Consider the following 19,969-nt stretch of genomic DNA (forward strand, 5'->3'; position numbering starts at 1 on the left):
CTATTTGCACACTCTTTTTTTGCATTCATGACTCCCCAGTATCAATAAGGTTGTCTTAAACCTTTCCAGAAATTAAAACAATCTGGAAATGAGAATATTTCCAAAAGCAACGTAAATATCCTTACAGAACAGCGAGATTGCTTCACTCTTTGGGGGAGCTGACTAGAGAAAGGGAACTTTGATTTTTATTTCTATTTCACATACTTTGAAAAGAAGACATGACAGAAAGGTATTTAGTGATCTGACGATGCCAACAGCTACATCTCTGGCCGTTTAGAATGAGTTTGGCATTATCATTAAAAGTCTTTTAAGCCACAGAATGGCCACAAAAGGAGAGACCAAATTTAAGGTAGGAGGATGGTGAAAGTTTCCTTGAGGAGTTGGGCATTTGAACAAGGACTTGACTGACAAGCAAGGATTTCAGCAGGTAGAGGGGCAGACGAGGGTTTGAAGGCTGAGAAGAGAACGCAGCCAGGAGCCAGGAGTGTGTATGGGAGGTAGAGGCAGTAGAGTTGCCCTCCAGGCTCCGTGGAAACTCAGAGTTAGATTAACATTAACACCAAGTCATAGCAGAAGAGCTTGAGGATGTGCAAAGACCTCTTAGAGACAGAATACTTCCCAGGCCAGCTGCAGAGTACAAGCAGTGTTGAGCCAAGGTGAATGTTATCTACCTGTGGAGAATGAATGGGAGCAAAGTATGTGTGTGTGTTGGGAGGAGGGAGGGGGAAGGCTGGTGGTCAACCTGGAAACTTTAGAAACTAGGAGAGAAGAGAAATTTCATCTGAGGCAGAGGATATGGACTACCTAGCCACCCTCAGCATTCTAAATTTGCTTTATTTTGTAAACTGGACCTGTCTAATCCTTGTGGTGGAAATATCCCTATTTTATTTATTTATTTTTAAGATTCTATTTATTTATTTAACAGAGATAGATCACAAGTAGGCAGAGAGGCAGGCAGAGAGAGGAGGAGGAAGCAGGCTCCCTGCCAAGCAGAAAGCCCGAAGGAGGACTCGATCCCAGGAACCTGGCATCATGACCTGAGCTGAAGGCAGAGGCTTAACCCACTGAGCCACCCAGTTGCCCCCCAAATATTCCTATTTTAGAGATGATTGCAATAGTCTGACAATGCTTGGAGTCTTCATACATTTGAATGAGATTACCATTGCTGCAAAGCTATGCTTATATAATTTGGCCTCCTATGTTACTATTGAATAGACTGAAAAGCTAAAGTATCTGGTCCACATATTACTACAGTCCTCATTGTGAATTGACAGAGTGAGATTTTCATCTGTGCACTGGTTTTTTGTGAGTTTGATTAGCATAAAACCACTCCCAAGAGACTAATCCTTAGTTAACAAAAAGAGGAAATCAAGTTCTGGGCCCATAAAGCTTGAGACCCATAGCCAGTAGGAGGTCTGACCAAGGTGCTGCCCTTGAGAGACCGAGTCAAAGTTAGTAGCCTGGAGGGCATCCTACCTCCCACTCCCAACATAGGCCAGCGAGACTGGGGTACCTTAGACATATTGGGAGAAGACATAGAACAAAGGCTACATTAGGAGAGTAAGTCAGGGTACAGCATGGAAAGACCTGGAAATTGGTTTGGCTTAAAGACTTCAGGGACTCACTGCAGATACATTGGCAGGGGATGTCACACACTCTGTTCTCTATTTAGGACAACCTCTGGTCCCTGAAAGATGGACCGGACTAGGAAAACCAGAGGCAAGGGACCAATCAACAGTCCGCTATGACTGTACAGGCAGGAGGTGATGTGGACGGGGAAGAAGACAATGACAGCACATAGAGGGGAAGAGTCAATCCCTAGAGACACTTTTGTGGCTCCGTGCCATATTTACTGTGCCTCAATTTCCTCACTGATAATACGTGAGAAGGATTTGCTGCCACCTGCCTGGGAGAAGGGACTCTGCTCTTTCTGGCTGCCTGTATTGTGAGAATAACTTTCAGAAAGCGGCCCTCTTTTCATAGAGCAGGTAGAGGTGTTTAATGGCTCGTGAAGCAAAGCAGAGCTTATGAGCTTCTTCTGACAGGGCGCATTCTGGACTAAGCCCAAATACAATATTCCTCTCCAGGCCTGAAAACTGCTGAATACTGTCTAAAATGATGTGACTGCCCCCAACCCCGGAGGCCTGGCTGAACACAACCTTGGTTTCAAATAATTCCATTGCTTTCAGCAGTGCGGGCTCATAGCGTCCTCTGTCCTCCCTTTTCCTGCACAGAATCGCAATGTCTTTGGGCCGATAGCCACCCTGGAACAGGTCGTGACACCTTTCTGCCACCCGCTTCACAATCTGTTCCATAGTCAGGTTCGCCTCTGTCTCACACACCCCAGGCAGGGCCTGGGCATGTGCTGCTTCCTCATAGGCAGCTTCCCTGAACAATGACAGTGTGTCTGGGGACATACCGGAGGGCGGATTGGCTTTGATTCTCTTCATTTCTTCCTTCATGAGCATTGCTATTTCGAGAGCACAGTGGATCCCGTTGGTGATTGTTTTTCGAGGAAACTGAGCGGATGGAGGGGGAAGGCCATTAATATCCACATGACGGACTTGGAAAGGGTCCACAAAAATCCAGAGAATCCCACGATGAAGGTTTTCACTTCCAGCTCCCCTCACCTTGGGGTGGGTGATGCTCCTGGCCTTCAGGTACCAGTCTCCATATTTGCTGCAGAAATTCTCAGTCTCATCCATCACTATGTGTTTAATCTTTAGGAACTCCCCCTGTAAGAAGGTCTTCCGGGTCACAGCATGGCAGGTGGTTTGTTGGCTGTAAGGATGCAAGAGAAAATAAGGTTTCAGGCATCTAAAGCAAGAGAATGCTAGGTAGACTGGAATGAGAGGCTAGTTCTCACCTAGAGTCTGACTCTGATTCTGGGGTAGCTTGAACACAACAAAACCCTCTCTACTTAAAAGTGACCTGACAGACAGAATAATATATAATTGCAAACCTTACTCTTTGAGGCTCTCTAACTAAATCTGCATGGGAAACTTTTTGAAATGAACCCAGGTAGAAGATTTTTATTTCTATTGCTAGTCTCTTTCTGCAGCTTGGCAATCTCTGAAGACAAGCCTATTACATGCAGAGGAAATCTCAAAAGTAATTTATGCCTGTTACTACGATTACTTAAATTTCTGTCCTTTTTAGAGCTGGAGAACAGATCCCTAGAGACAGAATTTTATGTGCAAAAGAGAAATGAGCTAGTACAAATTCCTTTAAAGCAAGTCTTATTTCCCCCACTTACTTATAGTACAAAACCAAAGCCTCTCCAGATTTTGGTAAGGAAAATGTCAGGAGGTTCTTAGTTCTGTTACCTGTCAAGTAGGGTTACAAGTCTGCAGGGCTATGCCTCTCTGGAACTGCTACTGTGTTTCCTTAGCTCAATTTTCCTTGATGGTATGTTTCAGTATATTAGAGGAAGCAAGATACAACCAAATTTAATATACATCTAAAAGCACAAATTAAACTTCGGTGATCCTGGGGAAAAGACTGACTTAAAGTGTTTATTTTAACCAAGAGTTAGTGGAACTCTTACGTCACATAATCCTTTAAGGAGTCACTTTCGCAAACATAAAGGATCTCTTTAGCTTTGCACTGGAACAAATCCTTAATTTTCTCCATGATCTTTATGGCCAGGGCTGTCTTCCTGGTTCCTGGAAAGCAGTGGATGAACAATTCTCGTGTCTCCTGAAGGCTTTCTGAAAGCGACTCACACTGCTCCTCTATGAGCAAGCTGAAAAATTCACAGCCCAGCTGGTCACTCAGAAGGGATCTAGAACACAGTGAGACTACGATAAGGGCCTGCAACAAGTCTTCCATGTCATCCTTGGTGGCAAGCCTGTAGGATGTGGGATAGTGCACGGGGATTTCATCAGGGCCATGCTGTGTGCTGCACAGGTACAGCAGCCTCGGGATAACACACACTTTCCCTGTGTAACCACCGACAGTTCCCAGTTTCTGCTTTAACTGATGAGCAGTATTTCGGGCATACTCAAGCCCTCCATTCCAACCAGGGTTTATTAAGATCGTATAGAGTATCAGTGAACTGTTCACTGCTATTAGGAGAGCATCACACAGGACATCCTGCTCCTTCCTTAAGCCAACATCACTAGCCCAGCTTCTAGAAAATACCACAATCCCTTGAGAACAAGGATATATCTGTGTCTTCATTAATTCCTTGAGTCCTTTATGAGCTGAGAAGAGCTTCTTACAGAGGGATTCTGGTTTAAATTGTATCTCTTCCCATGTCACTGAAAATACAAGAAATAGAAGTTACTAATTAAGATTTACAAAAGCATATTGTAAGTATTCCTGCAACATCAGAGGAAGAAATGAATCTAGCCATGGAACTATGGGTTTCCTTGGGTGCAAAGAAAGCACCCCCTCTTTATTTTGATGTAGTCCCAATGATTTGGTTTTGCTTTTGTTTCTCTTGCCTTGGGAGACCTATCTAGAAAGATCCAGTAATCACAAAACTGGGTACTTATCTGAAGAATATGAAAACGCTAGTAGGAAGGGATATGGGCACCCCTATGTTTATTGCAGCATTACTTACAATAGCCAGATTATGGAAACAGCCAAGTGTCCATCAATAGATGAATGGATAAACAGGATGTGGTATATAATACATTATCCAGCCATAAAAAGAATGAAACCTTGCCATTTGCAATGACATGGAAGGATCTAGAGACTTATCTCTAGGGAGATAAGTCCGAGAAAGACAAATACCATATGATTTCACTCATATGCAGAATTTAAGAAACAAAACAAATGAACAAAGGGGAAAAAGGACACAACCCCCAAAATAGACTGTTAACTACAGAGAACAATCAGATGGTTATCAGAGAGGAGGCGGGCTGGGGAGGGTGGATAAATTAGTGAAGGGGATTAAGAGGACACTTATCTTGATGAGCACCAGGTAGTAAATGGAAATGCTGAATCACTGTATTGTACACCTGAAACTAATATAACATTGTATGTTAACTATACTGGAATTAAAATTAAAAATTAATTCATATTTTTTTTAAAAGAAAGCACCTCCTCTCTTCACAGGCTAGAACTCTAAAGTTCCTATTTCTGGCAGCTCGTGCAGGGGAAGGTGACAAGGAGGAGTCCTCACAGAAAAGTCTGCTGGCATTCCCTCCTCAACCGGAAGTGGCCCGCTATTGCTAGGAAGGTATTCCCTCCTGCTACAGGTTTCTCTCTCTCTCTCTCTCTCTCTGTGTGTGTGTGTGTGTGTGTGTGTGTGTGTACCTGATGCTTCAGGGAAGTAAGAACTTGCCTTCAGGACATTGATTGTTAACCTGTGGCAATTTTGCCCCCTGGGGGACCTCTGGCAACATCTAGAATATTTTTTGTCATGACTACAGCAGGGCTACAGGCATCTATAGTGGGTAGAGGGCAGGAATGCTGCTAAACATCCAACAGTTCATGGGGCAGCCCCTCTCAAAAGGGATTATCCAGCCCGAATGTCAATAGTCTCCAGACTGAGAAGCCCTGCTTTAGGATGTGTCCAGGTGACCCCAGGGCTCACCATCTTCTTATTGGAAAGCCAGGGGGCAGTTCTCCTGTGGTATAGACTTAAGGAATTTAGACTAAATTCTCTCAAATTTGGAACACAAAACCATATGTGACTGGAAACCCTAAAGCACCCCAAAATGTAGTGTGGATACAACAACTACGAATCAAGGGTCATCATGTTTATTGTTTCAGGACCATTACATCTGCTGAATCCTACATTTGACCTCCTCTAAGGAGAAAGCCTTGGACTAATTACTACCAATTCCTCCCAACTTAATTTTTTCTTTTTTTTTCTTTAGTCAACTCTATGCCCATCGTAGGACTCAAATACAACCCAGAGATCCAGTCACACACTCGACTGACAGAGCCAATCAGGCGCCCCCCAACTCAATTTTAGAAAACAGTCCTTTAAGCAGAAATGAAGAAGGAATACCTGGAAACAGACGTTGTTGTAGAGGTCTCTTAAATTCTAGGACTTTCATGGGAGATGATGGACTTCCCAGTGCTGTTGGAACTGGGGTGCACAGGGGAAAGCTGGAGTCAGTGGTCAAACTGGCAGTTGCTAAACAAATAATGGGAAGTTGTTTCAGATCAAAAAGAAAACGCTTTTCTTTCCTTTTTTTTTTTTTTTTTTTTTTTTAAAGAGGGGGAGAGAGGGAGGGTGGTTAAATGGGGAAGAAAGAGAGAATCTTAAGCAGGCTTCACACCAGCACTGAGGCTCACTCAGTCTCATGATGCTGAGATCTTGACCTGAGCCGAAATCAGGTCAGATGCTTAACCGACTCCACCTAGGTGCCCCAGAAACTGCTTTCTATTTCTCGTACTGCTGTTGACATCTGCTGTGCATCGTGCCTGAGCCCCTCTCACACCTTCTATGCCTCAAACAGTTCACATATATTGGGAAAGGCAGCCTGGGGACTCCAGCGGCGTCACCCATCTTCAAAGTCACTGTGTGACTCATCTTGGGCAAGTCATTTGTCCTCTCTCCCGTGCCAAAGTGAGCTGGTGACCCCTACATTTTCTTCTAACTCTAATATTCTGATTCTGCTTCAACCCTAAGAGGAAAGGCAGGGAGTGGGGAGGATCAGAAAAAGTTAAGCACAATATTTTTTTTATATTGCTATAATGTGTTTAAGCCCCCCATTCAAGGTTTAGATGGAACAGAAGGTGGCAGGATCTCTAGTTTGGGGTGTGTGTGTATATGAGAAAAGTAAACTCAAATTTGGGACCAGAGGATGGTCCAGCAAAATCACTCAAGTCTTGATCCCAGCTTCTTTTATCAAATTGGAAACATATTGACCGTGAAGGCAAGCTGATAAGCTTTTTTTCAGCCGGTAGGTCCTTTACAGATTGATTAGAAATCACCAGGGCTGTTTCCCAGCCAAACTGAAAAGGAAGTGAAAGCACTGGAAGTTGACCTCCCCCCCCCCCCCACCAGATCAGCCTAGCATCTTCTTTTTGCATGGTTTCCCTCCCCACTTGGTGGTGTCCCAAGCCTGCTGGATAAGGTGTTAGTTCCTAATGTTACAGGAACCATTCAAGTTTGTCAACAAGCTTCCCTGGAAAGAATTAGTGGAATCATCCTTAAACAGCGTTTCTCTCAAATACCATCTTTAGAGTGACACATTTTGTCAGTGCATGTTTAATAGGCAGTTACCGTGCGTAAAAGAGAACTTTCACTAATTCATGGCTGATGAGATAACTTTCCCAAAGTGGACTAATATCCAAGCATTTCTTGACCTCAAAGGTTCATATTCTGAGTCTTTGGAACTTGAAAAATATATTTCTCTAAGATTTTATTTTAAAGTAATCTCTATACCCAACATGGGGCTCAAACTCACTCCCTGGAGATCAAGGGTTGCATGCTCCACCGACTGAGCCAGCCAGGGACCCTGGAACTGAAAATGTATTTTTTTTAAAACCCTGTAATGGGAGAATATTTGCAAGCAAAATAGCTTTCTATGCTTCAACTAAAACACCTGATGGAACAGCCGCAGGAGACACAGAAGGGGCTCCTCCCTGCGGACGGGATTGCAACTTCCCTTCTGTTTACCTGACTGAACACCCAGCATCATGGCCACCCAGCGCTCTGCCGTCAGCCTTGTGACAGAATTATCCTTCATGATCCAGCAATCCGGGGTCTCTGAGAATACAACACAGCAGAAGGGCTCTATTTGAATCACACAGACGTAGCCGTACAGGACGTCTTTCTGGTACACATTCAAGATTTTGGTAGTGAAATGCACTTGTGGCTTCTCACAGCAGAAGTGGAACGTTGGCAACTTTTCTACACAGTTCTCTATTTCTTTTTTTAGTAAGTCAGGGTTCACTTTTTCTTTCTTACATCCAAATACTTCTTTGCTCTTATCATCTACCCCAAAAATGAGGTATCCCCCGAGGGTGTTGGCAAATGCAGAAACATAATGAGGCAGCATTTCTTTAATCCGGGGAATGATCTTTTTGGTGGTGAACCTTTTAAACTCCACATGGGTTGACTCAGTAAAATTGAGTTTCTCCTTATATGTGAGTTTGTCCTTTTGAAACAACTCTGAGGCAGACGTCCTCATGTCTTCTTCTTCCTGAATGTCTCTGTTGGGAACTTTCTGAGAACTGAGCTCCTTCACCCCTGATCTCCCTCTTTGGGCTCTAGACTGCTTCTCCCTGAGGAGCTCCAGGGAACTGACCGCATTCAGGTTGACTGTGGAGGTCACAGCTCTCTGGTAGAGATTGGAGCACAAGCTGCAAATCCGGAGGGGGAGACTGAAAACATCTGGGCTCCAGGACTTTACAAAAATCAGGAGATTGTGCCCCTGTTGCATATAGTCAAGGTATTTCTGTGAACCGGAAGGAAGGAGCTTTTGGAAAGAAGTTTCCAGATCCTGTCCCAGCCCGTGGCATTGGTAACTGTAGGTTTTATCATCAATCTCCGCTTTGATCATACCCCCTCCAGAATTTAACAGGGCACACGTGGCCTGGATGATTTTCTTATTCTCAGTTCTTTTCAGATAGCCATTGGTCATCTTCTTCCTGTTCTCTTCTCCAAAAGTCACTCTGCCCACGTGTACAACTGTCTCGGGATAGAGCATTTCCATGTCGGTCTGGAAGCTGGCCATCCCACCGGCCCCTCAGCGCTCCAAACAGTTAACAGAAGGAGATTCCAGTAACTAACCTGGACAGAAACATTGTTTCTACATTAACAAGAATGCCAGCAATTACAATATTTTCTTCAAAGTCATAAATTTTTGGAGATCCATTTTAATATTAGAAATAATCTTAGATATTACTGGTCTCTAACAACTTTGCCAAGACCCCGAGCCTTTCCAGCATGAATGGGCATAGATGAAGATGAATGCTTAATATTTTGCCATCAAAGAAAAATTACATTGCTGACGTTTTTAGTTGTTTTTCATTTAGAATCAGAAAGAATCAACAGTGAGTCCAGATCTAAAGGGCTTGGCTTGGCACAGGAGCCAAAGAAAGTTGTTGGAAAATACGCAGAAACAGAGATTAAAATTAGAAGATGCTCCTATTTACAATTCAAAGGAGAAATGAAGGAAGGCAATAGAGAACTAAAGGAGAATAGTCTAGGGGCATATGTGATGTAGAAGGTCTTGCTATAAAAACAAATATATGGGGGCGCCTGGGTGGCTCAGTAGGTTAAGCCGCTGCCTTCGGCTCAGGTCATGATCTCAGGGTCCTGGGATCGAGTCCCACATTGGGCTCTCTGCTCAGTAGGGAGCCTGCTTCCCTTCCTCTCTCTCTGCCTGCCTCTCTGCCTACTTGTGATCTCTCTCTCTCTCTCTGTCAAATAAATAAATAAATAAATAAATAAATAAATAAATCTTAAAAAAAAAAAAACCAAACAGACAGATATAAAACTTGGTATTCTTTATGCCCTATTTTATACATTTAAAAAATTCTACTCCTGAAAGAACGTCTATTGATACCAAAGGCAGAAATAAGTGTAGCTCCTCAAAGCTTCTTCTAAAAATACATTTCTTCAATACATCTCTCCATACAGAGTGTGAGGTAGGAGCAGGAGTATTCTTTCCCTTCTCAATAGTTCTGCCCTGTGCCGTGGAAACATCTGAGGCTTGGAAGAGGCCAGAGCCTTTGGGACACAGTCCTTAAGTCAATGTCCTTTTCACTTCACAGACCAGAGAAGAGCCACCCAAACTGAAATCAGGGCTCTGCAGCTAATGTTTCAGAAACAACACCCTGAGCTTTTGTTAATGGCAAAAAAAAATATTTACTAACCCAGATGAAAATTCTTCCTCTAGGAGAAGAAAGCCATTTCTTCTGTGTGATCTTCGCCAAGCAGAGGCCATGTGGGTGTTGTTTATACCCACAAAGGGGGAAAAAACAGGCATCCTGCAGGATGGCTATCCTCCTTTGCCATTAGTTTGCTCTTCTCACTTCCTTCAGGCAAACCAGAATCAACCTGATGAATTGTTTTTTTTCATCCAGGAGCATATTCTGGAGGTAAATGTACAAAGAATGGCTCATAGAGAAATTTCTGATAACATTGTGTTCACATAATGGAATCACAGAAGTAATGGAGGAACTTTAAAGATCTTCCAGCCTAACCATTTATCTGATTAAAAAAAATTATTTAAGTAATTTCTATACACAACATGGGGCTTGAATTCATGACCTGAGATAAAGAGTCACATACTCCTTCGACTGAGCCAGCCAGGGCCTCCCTTTTGTCTGATTCTTAAGTCCTCTCTATGATATCCCCAACTCCCAACAAATTGCTTTCCAACAACTGCTTGAACACCTCCAGCAACCAGTAACTCACTACTTCTCAGATTAGACCCTTCTATTTTCTGACAATTGTGTTAGAAATGGCTTCCTATGGTGCGCCTGGGTGGCTCAGTGGGTTAAAGCCTCTGCCTTCGGCTCAGGTCATGATCTCAGAGTCCTGGGATCGAGCCCTGAATCGGGCTCTCTGCTCAGCAGGGAGCCTGCCTCCCCCACTCTCTCAGCTTGCCTCTCTGCCTACTTGTGATCTCTGTCAAATAAATAAATAAAATCTTAAAAAAAAAAAAAAAGAAATTGCTTCCTGATTTTTCAGTTGTAATTTGTCTTCCTATAATTTCCACTGGCTGGGTCCCACAGAAGAAATCTAATTGCTTTTGAACTAGCAGACCTATACTCTCTGGACTGCCAAGTCTCATGGATGTTGCTTGGGTGCCGATAATGACTATGATAGATACAAAGTTTTCCAGATTCTAGTTTCATGCGAACATCCTTTCTACACTTTCCCAAATTACTCACTCGCTGTCTTTTGCCAGTTTACAAGTTAGCTACTCTTTTACTAAGCCCTTTGTGTTCTCAAACAAGAATTACCCCTAAGATGAGATGGATGAGATTTTTTTAAAAATTATTATTATTTTTTACCTGATGCTCTTGCTTTTCCTCTTGTTGTTTCAGTGCCTCGTCTGGCTCTGGTCTGAATATTTGCCTTCTGTCACAGCTCCTGCTGCCCTTTGATATCAGCCTGGGAGGAGCAGGAACTCTGCCAGACTCCCTTGGTCTTCATAACATTGACCCACTGAGGAAGGCTGATAAGGACTCAAGAAAAGCCTATGACAGGGCAGATTAGCAGGCCAGGCTCTGACCTCTGGGAGTGAATGAAGTGGTAATGGACACATTCAGGGGTTTTCAAGTGAGGGGCCAAAGCTAAACTTCCCCCCTCTGAAGATCGGTGTCGCGTCTGCCAATCTGCATTCAGGCGTCTCCTGCCCCAGCTGACATTATTTCTTCATTTTGTAGTTCTACATTTATTTTAAATTAGGCTGTCCTGTACATGTCCGTTATGAGAATTGCCAGCATATTCCATTGCCCTCCAAATCACTTGTTCTCTCCTATCTACCGTTATCTTCCTTTTCCTGCTCTTCCTTTTTGTTGGGCACAAGACCCAGCCTAGAAAAAATGCTCCTTGGTGAGGGGCTGACTATTCCTGGGTGAAAGGATTACGCACGATTTTTTAATCTAATTTCTTTTCCTTTCCTTTTTGTTTTTCTTTAACTTTTTGTCTTTCCCAAATGTCTACACTGAACATCAATTGTTTTTATAATTAAAACAACCCGATTAAATGAAAAAAATAAACAGATGAGGGAGTTACCTCATTTGGGGATGCTGGTTAAATTGGAGCAAGCTTGGGGGTGCCTGGGTGACTCAGTCTGTTAAGTGTTTGCCTTTGGCTCAGGTCATGATCCTGAGGTCTGGGGATTAAGCCCCTAGTCAGGCTCCCTGCTCGGCGGGGAGTCTGCTTCTCCTTTCCCCTCCCAGTTTGTGCTCTCTCTCGCTATCTCTGTTTCTCTCTCTCTCAAATAAATAAATAAAATCTTTAACAACAACAACAAAATTTAAATTGGAGCAAACTTCTCGTAGTAGGCTGAATAATAGCCACCAATGATTATGATTATGAACTTGTAAGTTTTAACTTATAAGGAAAAGAGGTCTTTGTAGATGTGATTAAGAAAGGATCTTGAGGGGCGCCTGGGTTAAAGCCTCTGCCTTCGGCTCAGGTCATGATCCCAGGGTCCTGGGTTTGAGCCCCACATCGGGCTCTCTGCTCAGCGGGGAGCCTGCTTCCCCCTCTCTCTTTGCCTGTCTCTCTGCCTACTTGTGATCTCTGTCTGTCAAATAAATAAATAAAATCTTAAAAAAAAAAAAAGAATCTTGAATGAGGGGATTATCCTCAATCATTTGAATGAACCCTAAGCCCAGTGTTCTCCTAAGACAGAGGCAGAGGGGTTGTGGTATACACAAAGGAGGTGGTGGCAATGGGACCAAAGAGACAGAGTCCAGAGAGTGATGTGGCTACAAGAGAAGGAATGCCAGCAGCCCCTGGAAGCTGGAAGAGGTACAAAGTGGATTCTCCCTAGAGCATCTGAAGGGAGCCCTGCCAGCACCTTGATTTCTGTCCAGTGAAACTGATGTTGAACTTCTGGCTGCAAGAGAATTCTCTTGTTTTACACGACCAAGTTTTTGGTAAATTGTTTTGGCCAAAGGCCTACTTTCAGCTTTTTGACTTCACTTCCAAATTCGGTCTCACTTTTAGTTCTGTTACCTGCCTTAACTCTCAGCCTCACTCTCACACTGAAATCCTTTTGATATTACTTTTGTTTAGAAAGAGAAAAATGACCGTCATTTACTGGAGATGTGCTTTGGGGTGCCAGGGATCAAGCTGGGAATGTGGCATACCACACGGAAACAGAGATTACATGGCCCTAGGGGAAGAGCAGGGGCTCAAAGCAGGTCCGCCACTACAAATGCTCCTACTCCTTCTGATGTCTTTCAAGTTTGGGATTTGGGATTGCTTAGGACTCTTCAAAATCAGAAATCTACCTAAACATCTCCCTTTTTTTTTTACCAGTAAAGAAAAAGAACATTATTTGGGCAGGAAACTAGGAACTGGATTGTTTCCTCCTCTTCCTCCCTTTTTCTTCCTTCACCTCCTTCAGTTCCTCCTCCTCCTTTTTCAGTGCAAATTGGGAGAAAGAGGGATAATGTGAATGATGAGCAGAGGAAATTTCTCTTCCTTCTTTGAATTTCCCTACTTAACCCCCCTGGATATGAATGGTTAGGTTATCAGGCCAGAGAGGATCTCATATCCTGACTCTGATAAGCTCAACGCAAAGGTCCATGATACAAAACAATTTGAAATCAGTAGCTTGGACAATGCTTTTTCTTGGCTCTTAGGAAAATGATCTGGCCGTGCTGTTGCCAATCGGCTCAACACTAGAGCCTCCAGTTTATTTAAGGTGTGTTTATTCACTAAGAACTTCAGTTTATCAACAGGAGTAGTTAGGCTACAGCCCTTGCACATACTAGACACAAACTGCCAAATATCAGCCTCCATATATTCTCAGTTCATTCACAGAGATGGTTCCAAGACTATGGAGAGCCCAGTGAGCAAGAGGAACAGTGCTGGCTCTCCCTCACCACTACCTGACTCTGTGTAAGTCCCCCAACCTTCATTTTCTCATTCGGTTAGTTGTGTGTGTGTGTTTTTTTTAAGGTTTTTATTTATTTATTTGACACACAGAGAGAGATCACAAGTAGACAGAGAGGCAGGCAAAGAGAGAGAGGGGGAAGCAGTCTCCCTGCTGAGCAGAGAGCCCGATGCAGGGCTCAATCCCATGACCCTGAGATCATGAGCTGAGCCAAAGGCAGAGGCTTAACCCACTGAGCCACCCAGGTGCCCCTGTTTGTTTGTTTTTTATTTGTTTTGTTTTTGAGCACCAAAGATATTAAAATCCTTATTCTAGCATTCAGTAGCTTTGTGAGACATTGGTTATGTAAATCTAAGCGTCAGATGCCTTCTGTGCAAATTGGAGATCATAATAGTGCTTTCTTTGTACAATTCTTGTGAGAATGAGATGAGATGATGTACTTAAAGAGCTTAGCATCGTGCCTGCAGTACCATGTCCATTTTTATTTGAAAAGAAATTATGAAGCATTTACCGTGTTCTGTATGTGGTGCTATGCTACATGTCACAATAAAAACTGGCATCTAGTGACTGCCTTCTTTGGGCCAGCTATGCAATTTTGATTGTCTCAAATTGTCCTCATAGCAACTTGTAAGACATGCATTCTTTTCACCATCTTATAAATGAAGAAACTGAATTCCGGGAACTAAAGCTCAAGGCCATAAATCTAGTAAGTAACAGAGCTGGGATTTGAAACTCTGTCGATCTAATTCCAAATCTCATTTACCAGCACTGCCATGCAGCGTTACTCTTGGCCAGAATGAGACACATGTCCTGCTCACAGTCTAGACAAGGAAAACATGTATGAATTCATTGCAATATGACATATATAATAACATCAGGTGAGCACTCTGCTGTGTGTTCTCTATGTGCTCATTCAACTCTTTGAACAGCCGCAAATGTATGGCCACTATACCCTAGCACCATGCTGGAGAGCTAACAACGGATGAACAGTGTGCTCTGGGTGTTCTGAGGAGTGACAATAACTATGCTCTTGAGAATAAGATTTCATAAATGAGGTGGCATGTGGGCTGCAACCTGCAAATAAGAATGTACCAGGCTGAGAGGGAGAAATGGGGAAGGAAGGGGAAACCAGGGAGAAAAATAGCACATGCAAAGAAAGACCCATTATCTTCATTGTCTAACCTCCCATGTCCCTAAAGTACAATGGAAATCCTCAACAGGTCTGGTACAGAAGACACTCCATTTTTCTTCATTCTTCCCTTTTATTTCTTTCTTTCTTTTTTTTTTTTTTTAAGATTTTATTTATTTATTTGACAGAGAGAGATCACAAGTAGGCAGAGAGGCAGGCAGAGAGAGAGGAAGGGAAGCAGGCTCCCTGCTGAGCGGAGAGCCCGATGCGGGGCTCGATCTCAGGACCCTGAGATCATGACCTGAGCCGAAGGCAGAGGCCTTAACCCACTGAGCCACCCAGGCGCCCCTTCCCTTTTATTTCTTCATGTTCTTTATGAAGGAATTGTCATCTGAAAATGGAACTGGAGGATATAAAATGAAGAATCTCACACATGTGCCTGTAGGAAAATAAAACTTAAGGACTGAGAGAATCATTTCCCATTGATTTGTGGCTTATGGAAAGCTGACATTGGAATTTTCTTCAATGATAGGGAGTTGGTCAGGGGTTGTCTCATATCAGCCTTAGAAAGTTTTGCTCATGGTTTCCAGAGGTCTGAACAAAAAATGACCCAGGTGGGAATGGTCTTGCAAAAGAAGCTGGATTGAGTTTTGTTTGTATGACTGGACTGGTTTTGTCTGCTTGGTGAATTTTCAAAGCTGGTCTCCCTTTGTTTTTTATTTTAACAGTCTCTGAGCTCTCCTTACATTCCCTGCCCATATATATAGTCAACCCCAAACCCTCAAGAAACTCACTGTTGTTTCCTACAGTTTGCATGTATTGAATGGCAACTCCTCTATTGCTGAATAAACTCATCTTTTTGACAATTTTAAGCTTGCCTCAGTTTTCCTCTTTATTTACGTTGACACTTTCTACCCATCCCTGACACTCATCACATTCCTCACCTGCCTTTCATAGGCCACCTCTCCATTCCTACTGCCACAATCCTAATTTAGGCTGTTAGCTCTCACTTAGACCATTGCGATCACTTGCAATAGCTCCCCTTCTTTCACTTTGCCTTCCTTTGATCTTTTTTTTTTTTTTTTAAGATTTTACACTTGATCTTAGCCAAAAGGCCAAGAAGCGATAATGAGATTTTGTTTATTTATCTGACAGAGAGAGACACAGCGAGAGAGGGAACATAAGCAAGGGGAGTGGGAGAGGGAGAAGAAGGCTTCCTGCAGAGCAGGGAGACAGATGGGATGCCAGCCTTGATTCCAGAACCCTGGGACCATGACCTGAGCTGAAGGAAGATGCTTAAGGACTGAGCCACCCAGGTGCCCCTTCCTTTGATGGATTTAAAAACACAGGTGCATATAGTTTTCTTAAGTAAGCTCTGATCACCCATCTCCTCTGACTTTGAAATCTTCAAACCTCCCACTACCTCCAGAGTAATCTGCATAGCCAGCAAGCCACCATCCTTGACAAAGTCTTGATTTGTCAGCTCAATCTCCTACCGCCCCTTTTCTTTAGCACTAATAGTGGTCCTCAAACTTCGGTGTGAATGAGAATCCTCCATGGGGCACCTCTTAAATATACAATTCCCTGGGCTCCAATCCCAAAATATCTGGGTTGTGCCCCAGGCATTTTTGGGTTTTTGTTGTCTTTGATGCTAGAGGACATATACATTGTCAAGTTTCTTCCTGGTGTTTCTAACTCACCGAATTTTTTGAAACACTATACTTTTTCGACTTTACCTAAACTTAAGTTCCCCAAGCTTTCTCACTTAATTCAGGCGTTAAATTATCCCTTCTTCCAGAATCTCTTGATTTTTAAAAATCTATCCAACTTTCAAGACTCAGATCAAATGCCACCTTTCCCAGGAAGTCTTCCCTGCGCATTTCTTCGATTTTTGGCTGCACTTTTCTTGGGGCACCTCCAACTTATTGAGGAAGCGTCCACGCGCCCGGCCAGCCAGTGTTCCGCAAACGAAAGGCACTTATCCCTCCACTGCCCACCCCCAAACCCTAGCCCTCCCGCGGGAATCGGACATGCGCAGTAATTCCTGCTGATCACTATCCGAATCGGTCATTTTTCCCGGAAAGCCAAGGCACAATTCTCTCAGATGCCCTTTGCAGTTGGGAATCAAGGCACGTCCCACTGTCCAAAGGCGGGAGTTGGGAGGAAGGTAGGAACCATTCAGACCGTAGAAACGCGTTAGCTTGCAATCGAACAACCCACACGGAAGAGCCTGTCAGAAGGCGCTTCCGCCTTTCGGCCCGCTCCGCCCCCCCCAGGTGGTCACCTCGCTTTCCGATTGGCTACCCCCACGTGACCCACTGGCGGCCGTAGGATTGGTTGCGCTGCGAGGGCTTTACTGGGCTAGGGGACGCCCGCGGGGCCGCGAGGCTGAATCCGGCGAGAAGCGGGAAGCGGGACCGGGACTGGGTTTAGCCGGCCACCGAAAGGCCGAGGGTCGGCTGCTCTTAGTCTCTGCTAGGCCTCCCGAGATAGGGCGTAGGAGCTTGAGGCGTTCAGAAAGCGGGTTGCGGACTCCTGACTGGGACTTTGGTTTGAGCCCTGGCTTCGGCCTTTCTCGCATTTCCCCGCAAGGACGGTTCCTCTCAGTCTTTGCAGAAGTTGGGAACGTTGGACTTTATTTTCATTGTTTGGTCGAGGGTCCACTGTATGTAAGCACTCGTTGTTCTGCGCCAGGCATCGTGGAGACAGCTTTGAGGTAGAAGCTAGGGGAGGGAGGGCTTAGGGATGCTTGAGGTATGTTCCTTACCCACCTGCAATGTTGGAGGTAAGTTGGCTTTATATTTTGGGCTGATGCTTTTATAATCGAGGAGCTTAAGGTTTTGGTGGAGGTTGCCAAGTGACTGAATTGTTTAACGTTTGTTCATTTATTGACCCTCGTCCTACGTACCAGACACCGTTCTGAGTGTAATGGATGCAAAGGCCGGTAAGACGCTGCCCTGGTTCTTTGGGAACTCTGTCAGGGGGCTGGTGGGATAGACGGGATGTGGGGGAAGTGCCTGGGTGAGTAAGTGATGGGATGCGTGCTGTGGTGGGAGAAGTGCTGTGGAGGCAGAAGAGAGGATGGCTGAGGGTTGGAGACCACTTTACTGAGAAGGTGAAACTGTAATTAGGCGTTCTCCAGATTGCAGGGGCTGAGGGAGGCACTCCAGATGGAGCAAAGTGGGCTGAGGAAGAGAATTAGGGACGTGTGCTGGCTGGGTATGGTGGGAGCTCACTTGGAGCTCTGCTCCCAAGTTGCATGCTTGTAGACAAAGTTCTCTCAGCCTCTGCTTTCCTCATTTTTAACATGTACTTCACCTGTAGAGGCTGATGAGCTAAAGGCTCAAGCAGAAACCCTGTAAAACAGGCGCTTTGTTAATTTCTCTTTTAATGGAGTTTAGTTGCTGAATGGCCAACACAGACCAACAGCTGCCAGTTTTAAACTAAGGAGTATCAATCTATTGACATTTTTAAAAAAAAAAATTTATTTATTTGACAGACAGAGATCACAAGTAGGCAGAGAGAGAGGAAGGGAAGCAGGCTCCCTGCTGAGCAGAGAGCCCTGATGCTGGGCTCGATCCCAGTATCCTGGGATCAGAACCAGAGCAGAAGGTAGAGGCTTTAACCCACTGAGCCACCCAGGTGCCCCTCAATCTATTGACATTTATAGATGGCTGAAGGAAGCATGCGCTGTCTCCAGAATGGTAACTTCCCTACGGTAGGATGGGGAGGGTGACATGGTGATCCGAGTACTTTACCATGTCGGTGATAGCGTACCACCAGCAGGTGTCATTTAGAATAAATGAAATGCAGTCAGCCGCCTTATTCAGAAATTGATTATTCAGGTTGTGAATTACCTAGACTTTGCATTGCTTTTTTTTTTTTCTTTTTAAGATTTTAAGTAATCGCCACACCCAATGTGGGACTCAAACTCACAATTCTAAGATCAAGAGTCCCACGATCCACTGACTTAGCCACCAAGGAGCCCCTGCATTGCTTCTTTTATCTTGCCCGTGGCCTGAAGAAAGTTGACATTAAACCTCAGATTAGTTGGTAGTGAAAAAATAGAAATCTGATAATCAGACCTTTGTTCTCTTTCAGCTCTACTGTTAGTTAATTTGCTGTAGACCTTTGGCAAAACATAGTCTCTCGGGGTTTAGCATTCTTAAGATAGAAGATTTCAATATAAAAACTTTGACTATACTTTTTATTTTTGTTGGCAGCAGAATTGTAAATCATATTTTTACATTAAATGAACAGAAGGCTACTTTATAATGGAATTTAGTCGAAGATCTTTCCTAAAGTTTTTGCTTTAGAATTAGACTGTAAATCCCTTCACAGATGTCTCTGGAATTTTATCATGCATGGTATTTGGACTCATTAAAAAAAAAAAAAGTTTTTGAACCAAAAATGCTTCTCCATGCCTATATTTCAAAAACAAAAAAGCTCCTCAAAACGAAAACTTCCTCAAGTTTGCATTTTTTTGTACAGCAGTCTGTAAAGCAAGCATAGTGGAAAATATTTATTAAAAGCCCATGGTTGATTGAAACTTAACTATATATAAGCCTTTATTTTTTCATAGGTTAACCTAAGTCTTCTTGGAATCGAAAAAAAGAATGGGCTGCTCTTAGGTATTTAAGGATGTGAAATACAATGATGCGATGATGAGTGAAGTATAGTCTGACCTGGTATTGCCATTGCCTCAGTGCTGGCTCTGACCAGGGTATGATTCTTTAATCTTCTCTCTGAGCTGATTCTGGTTGTGGTTTTTCCACACTGGAATGTTCTTTTCTATTTGGATACTGATTTTATTATGTATAAGAGTGTTTCTTGGATACTCTTTTGGATTGCTGATACTTTCATCTTTTCCTTCTTAGGTTGAGAATCTGGCTTTGATATCTTCGTGGAGGACTACATTATTTTCAATCCTGAATCTGGTTCAGTTTTCTTACTGATTTATTACTTATTAAAAATGTTTAATTAGCTATGGTGTTTGTTTTGGTAAAACCTTGCAATTTAACAAGAACTTTAACAAATATCCATTACATTCTTCTTATGATACAGAAAAATGTTAATATTTTCAAATTCATAGGTTATTCCATTTCAAAATTTAATTTGATCAACTTCATGCTATCAGAAAATGTGCTTTGAATTGCTAAATGAATCAAAATATTAGAAAACATTTACCTCAGCAGAGATGCTTATATTATTTTCATCGTTCTTCTACCCGTATATTTTCACCAACCCAAAAACTCAGTGGCATGAATTTTACTACATAACTCAAGTGTTTCTATGGTATCTCTCATACAGGGTATTTCACACAAGCTGAATTCTTGCTGTT

At 43.3% G+C, this 19,969-nt stretch overlaps 1 protein-coding gene and 1 long non-coding RNA gene across 4 annotated transcripts; one reads left to right on the forward strand and one right to left on the reverse strand.

Annotated features, from left to right (window-relative positions):
* Positions 1-1,113: 1,113 nt before the first annotated feature.
* On the reverse strand, positions 1,114-11,056 carry LOC309852159 (protein SLFN14-like). Of its 3 annotated transcripts, XM_082708469.1 has the most exons (7): positions 10,936-11,056; positions 9,790-10,008; positions 7,586-8,701; positions 5,966-6,094; positions 3,548-4,262; positions 2,631-2,781; positions 1,114-2,519 (listed from the first exon to the last, which is right to left on the reverse strand). In XM_082708469.1, the coding sequence occupies exons 3-7, from the start codon at positions 8,643-8,645 to the stop codon at positions 1,959-1,961; spliced, it is 2,616 nt and encodes an 871-aa protein (XP_082564595.1). In that variant the 5' UTR covers positions 8,646-8,701; positions 9,790-10,008; positions 10,936-11,056; the 3' UTR covers positions 1,114-1,958. The 3 variants fall into 3 exon arrangements, with proteins under 3 accessions (XP_082564595.1, XP_082564594.1, XP_082564593.1); XM_082708468.1 differs by having other exon boundaries at positions 1,114-2,781; positions 7,586-8,696; XM_082708467.1 differs by having other exon boundaries at positions 1,114-2,781.
* A 5,895-nt stretch (positions 11,057-16,951) lies between these two features.
* LOC309851743 lies at positions 16,952-19,617 on the forward strand. The gene is made up of 2 exons (XR_014304894.1): positions 16,952-17,413; positions 19,506-19,617. It is a non-coding gene; the product is annotated as an uncharacterized lncRNA (long non-coding RNA).
* Positions 19,618-19,969: the final 352 nt, after the last annotated feature.

The sequence above is a fragment of the Mustela nivalis genome (genome assembly GCF_964662115.1).
Source record: "Mustela nivalis genome assembly, chromosome: 17".
NCBI classification, from domain to species: Eukaryota; Metazoa; Chordata; class Mammalia; order Carnivora; family Mustelidae; genus Mustela; species Mustela nivalis.

Bases quoted from the DNA above. Each gene is read 5' to 3' on its own strand.
- LOC309852159 (XM_082708468.1), bottom strand. From the start codon at position 8,645: ATGGCCAGCTTCCAGACCGACATGGAAATGCTCTATCCCGAGACAGTT. The intron at 4,263-5,965 runs GTATTCCTTCTT...TTGTATTTTCAG, and splicing joins ACAACAACGTCTGTTTCCAG to TGACATGGGAAGAGATACAA. The intron at 2,782-3,547 runs GTAAGAGTTCCA...GCATCCTTACAG, and splicing joins TCCTTAAAGGATTATGTGAC to CCAACAAACCACCTGCCATG.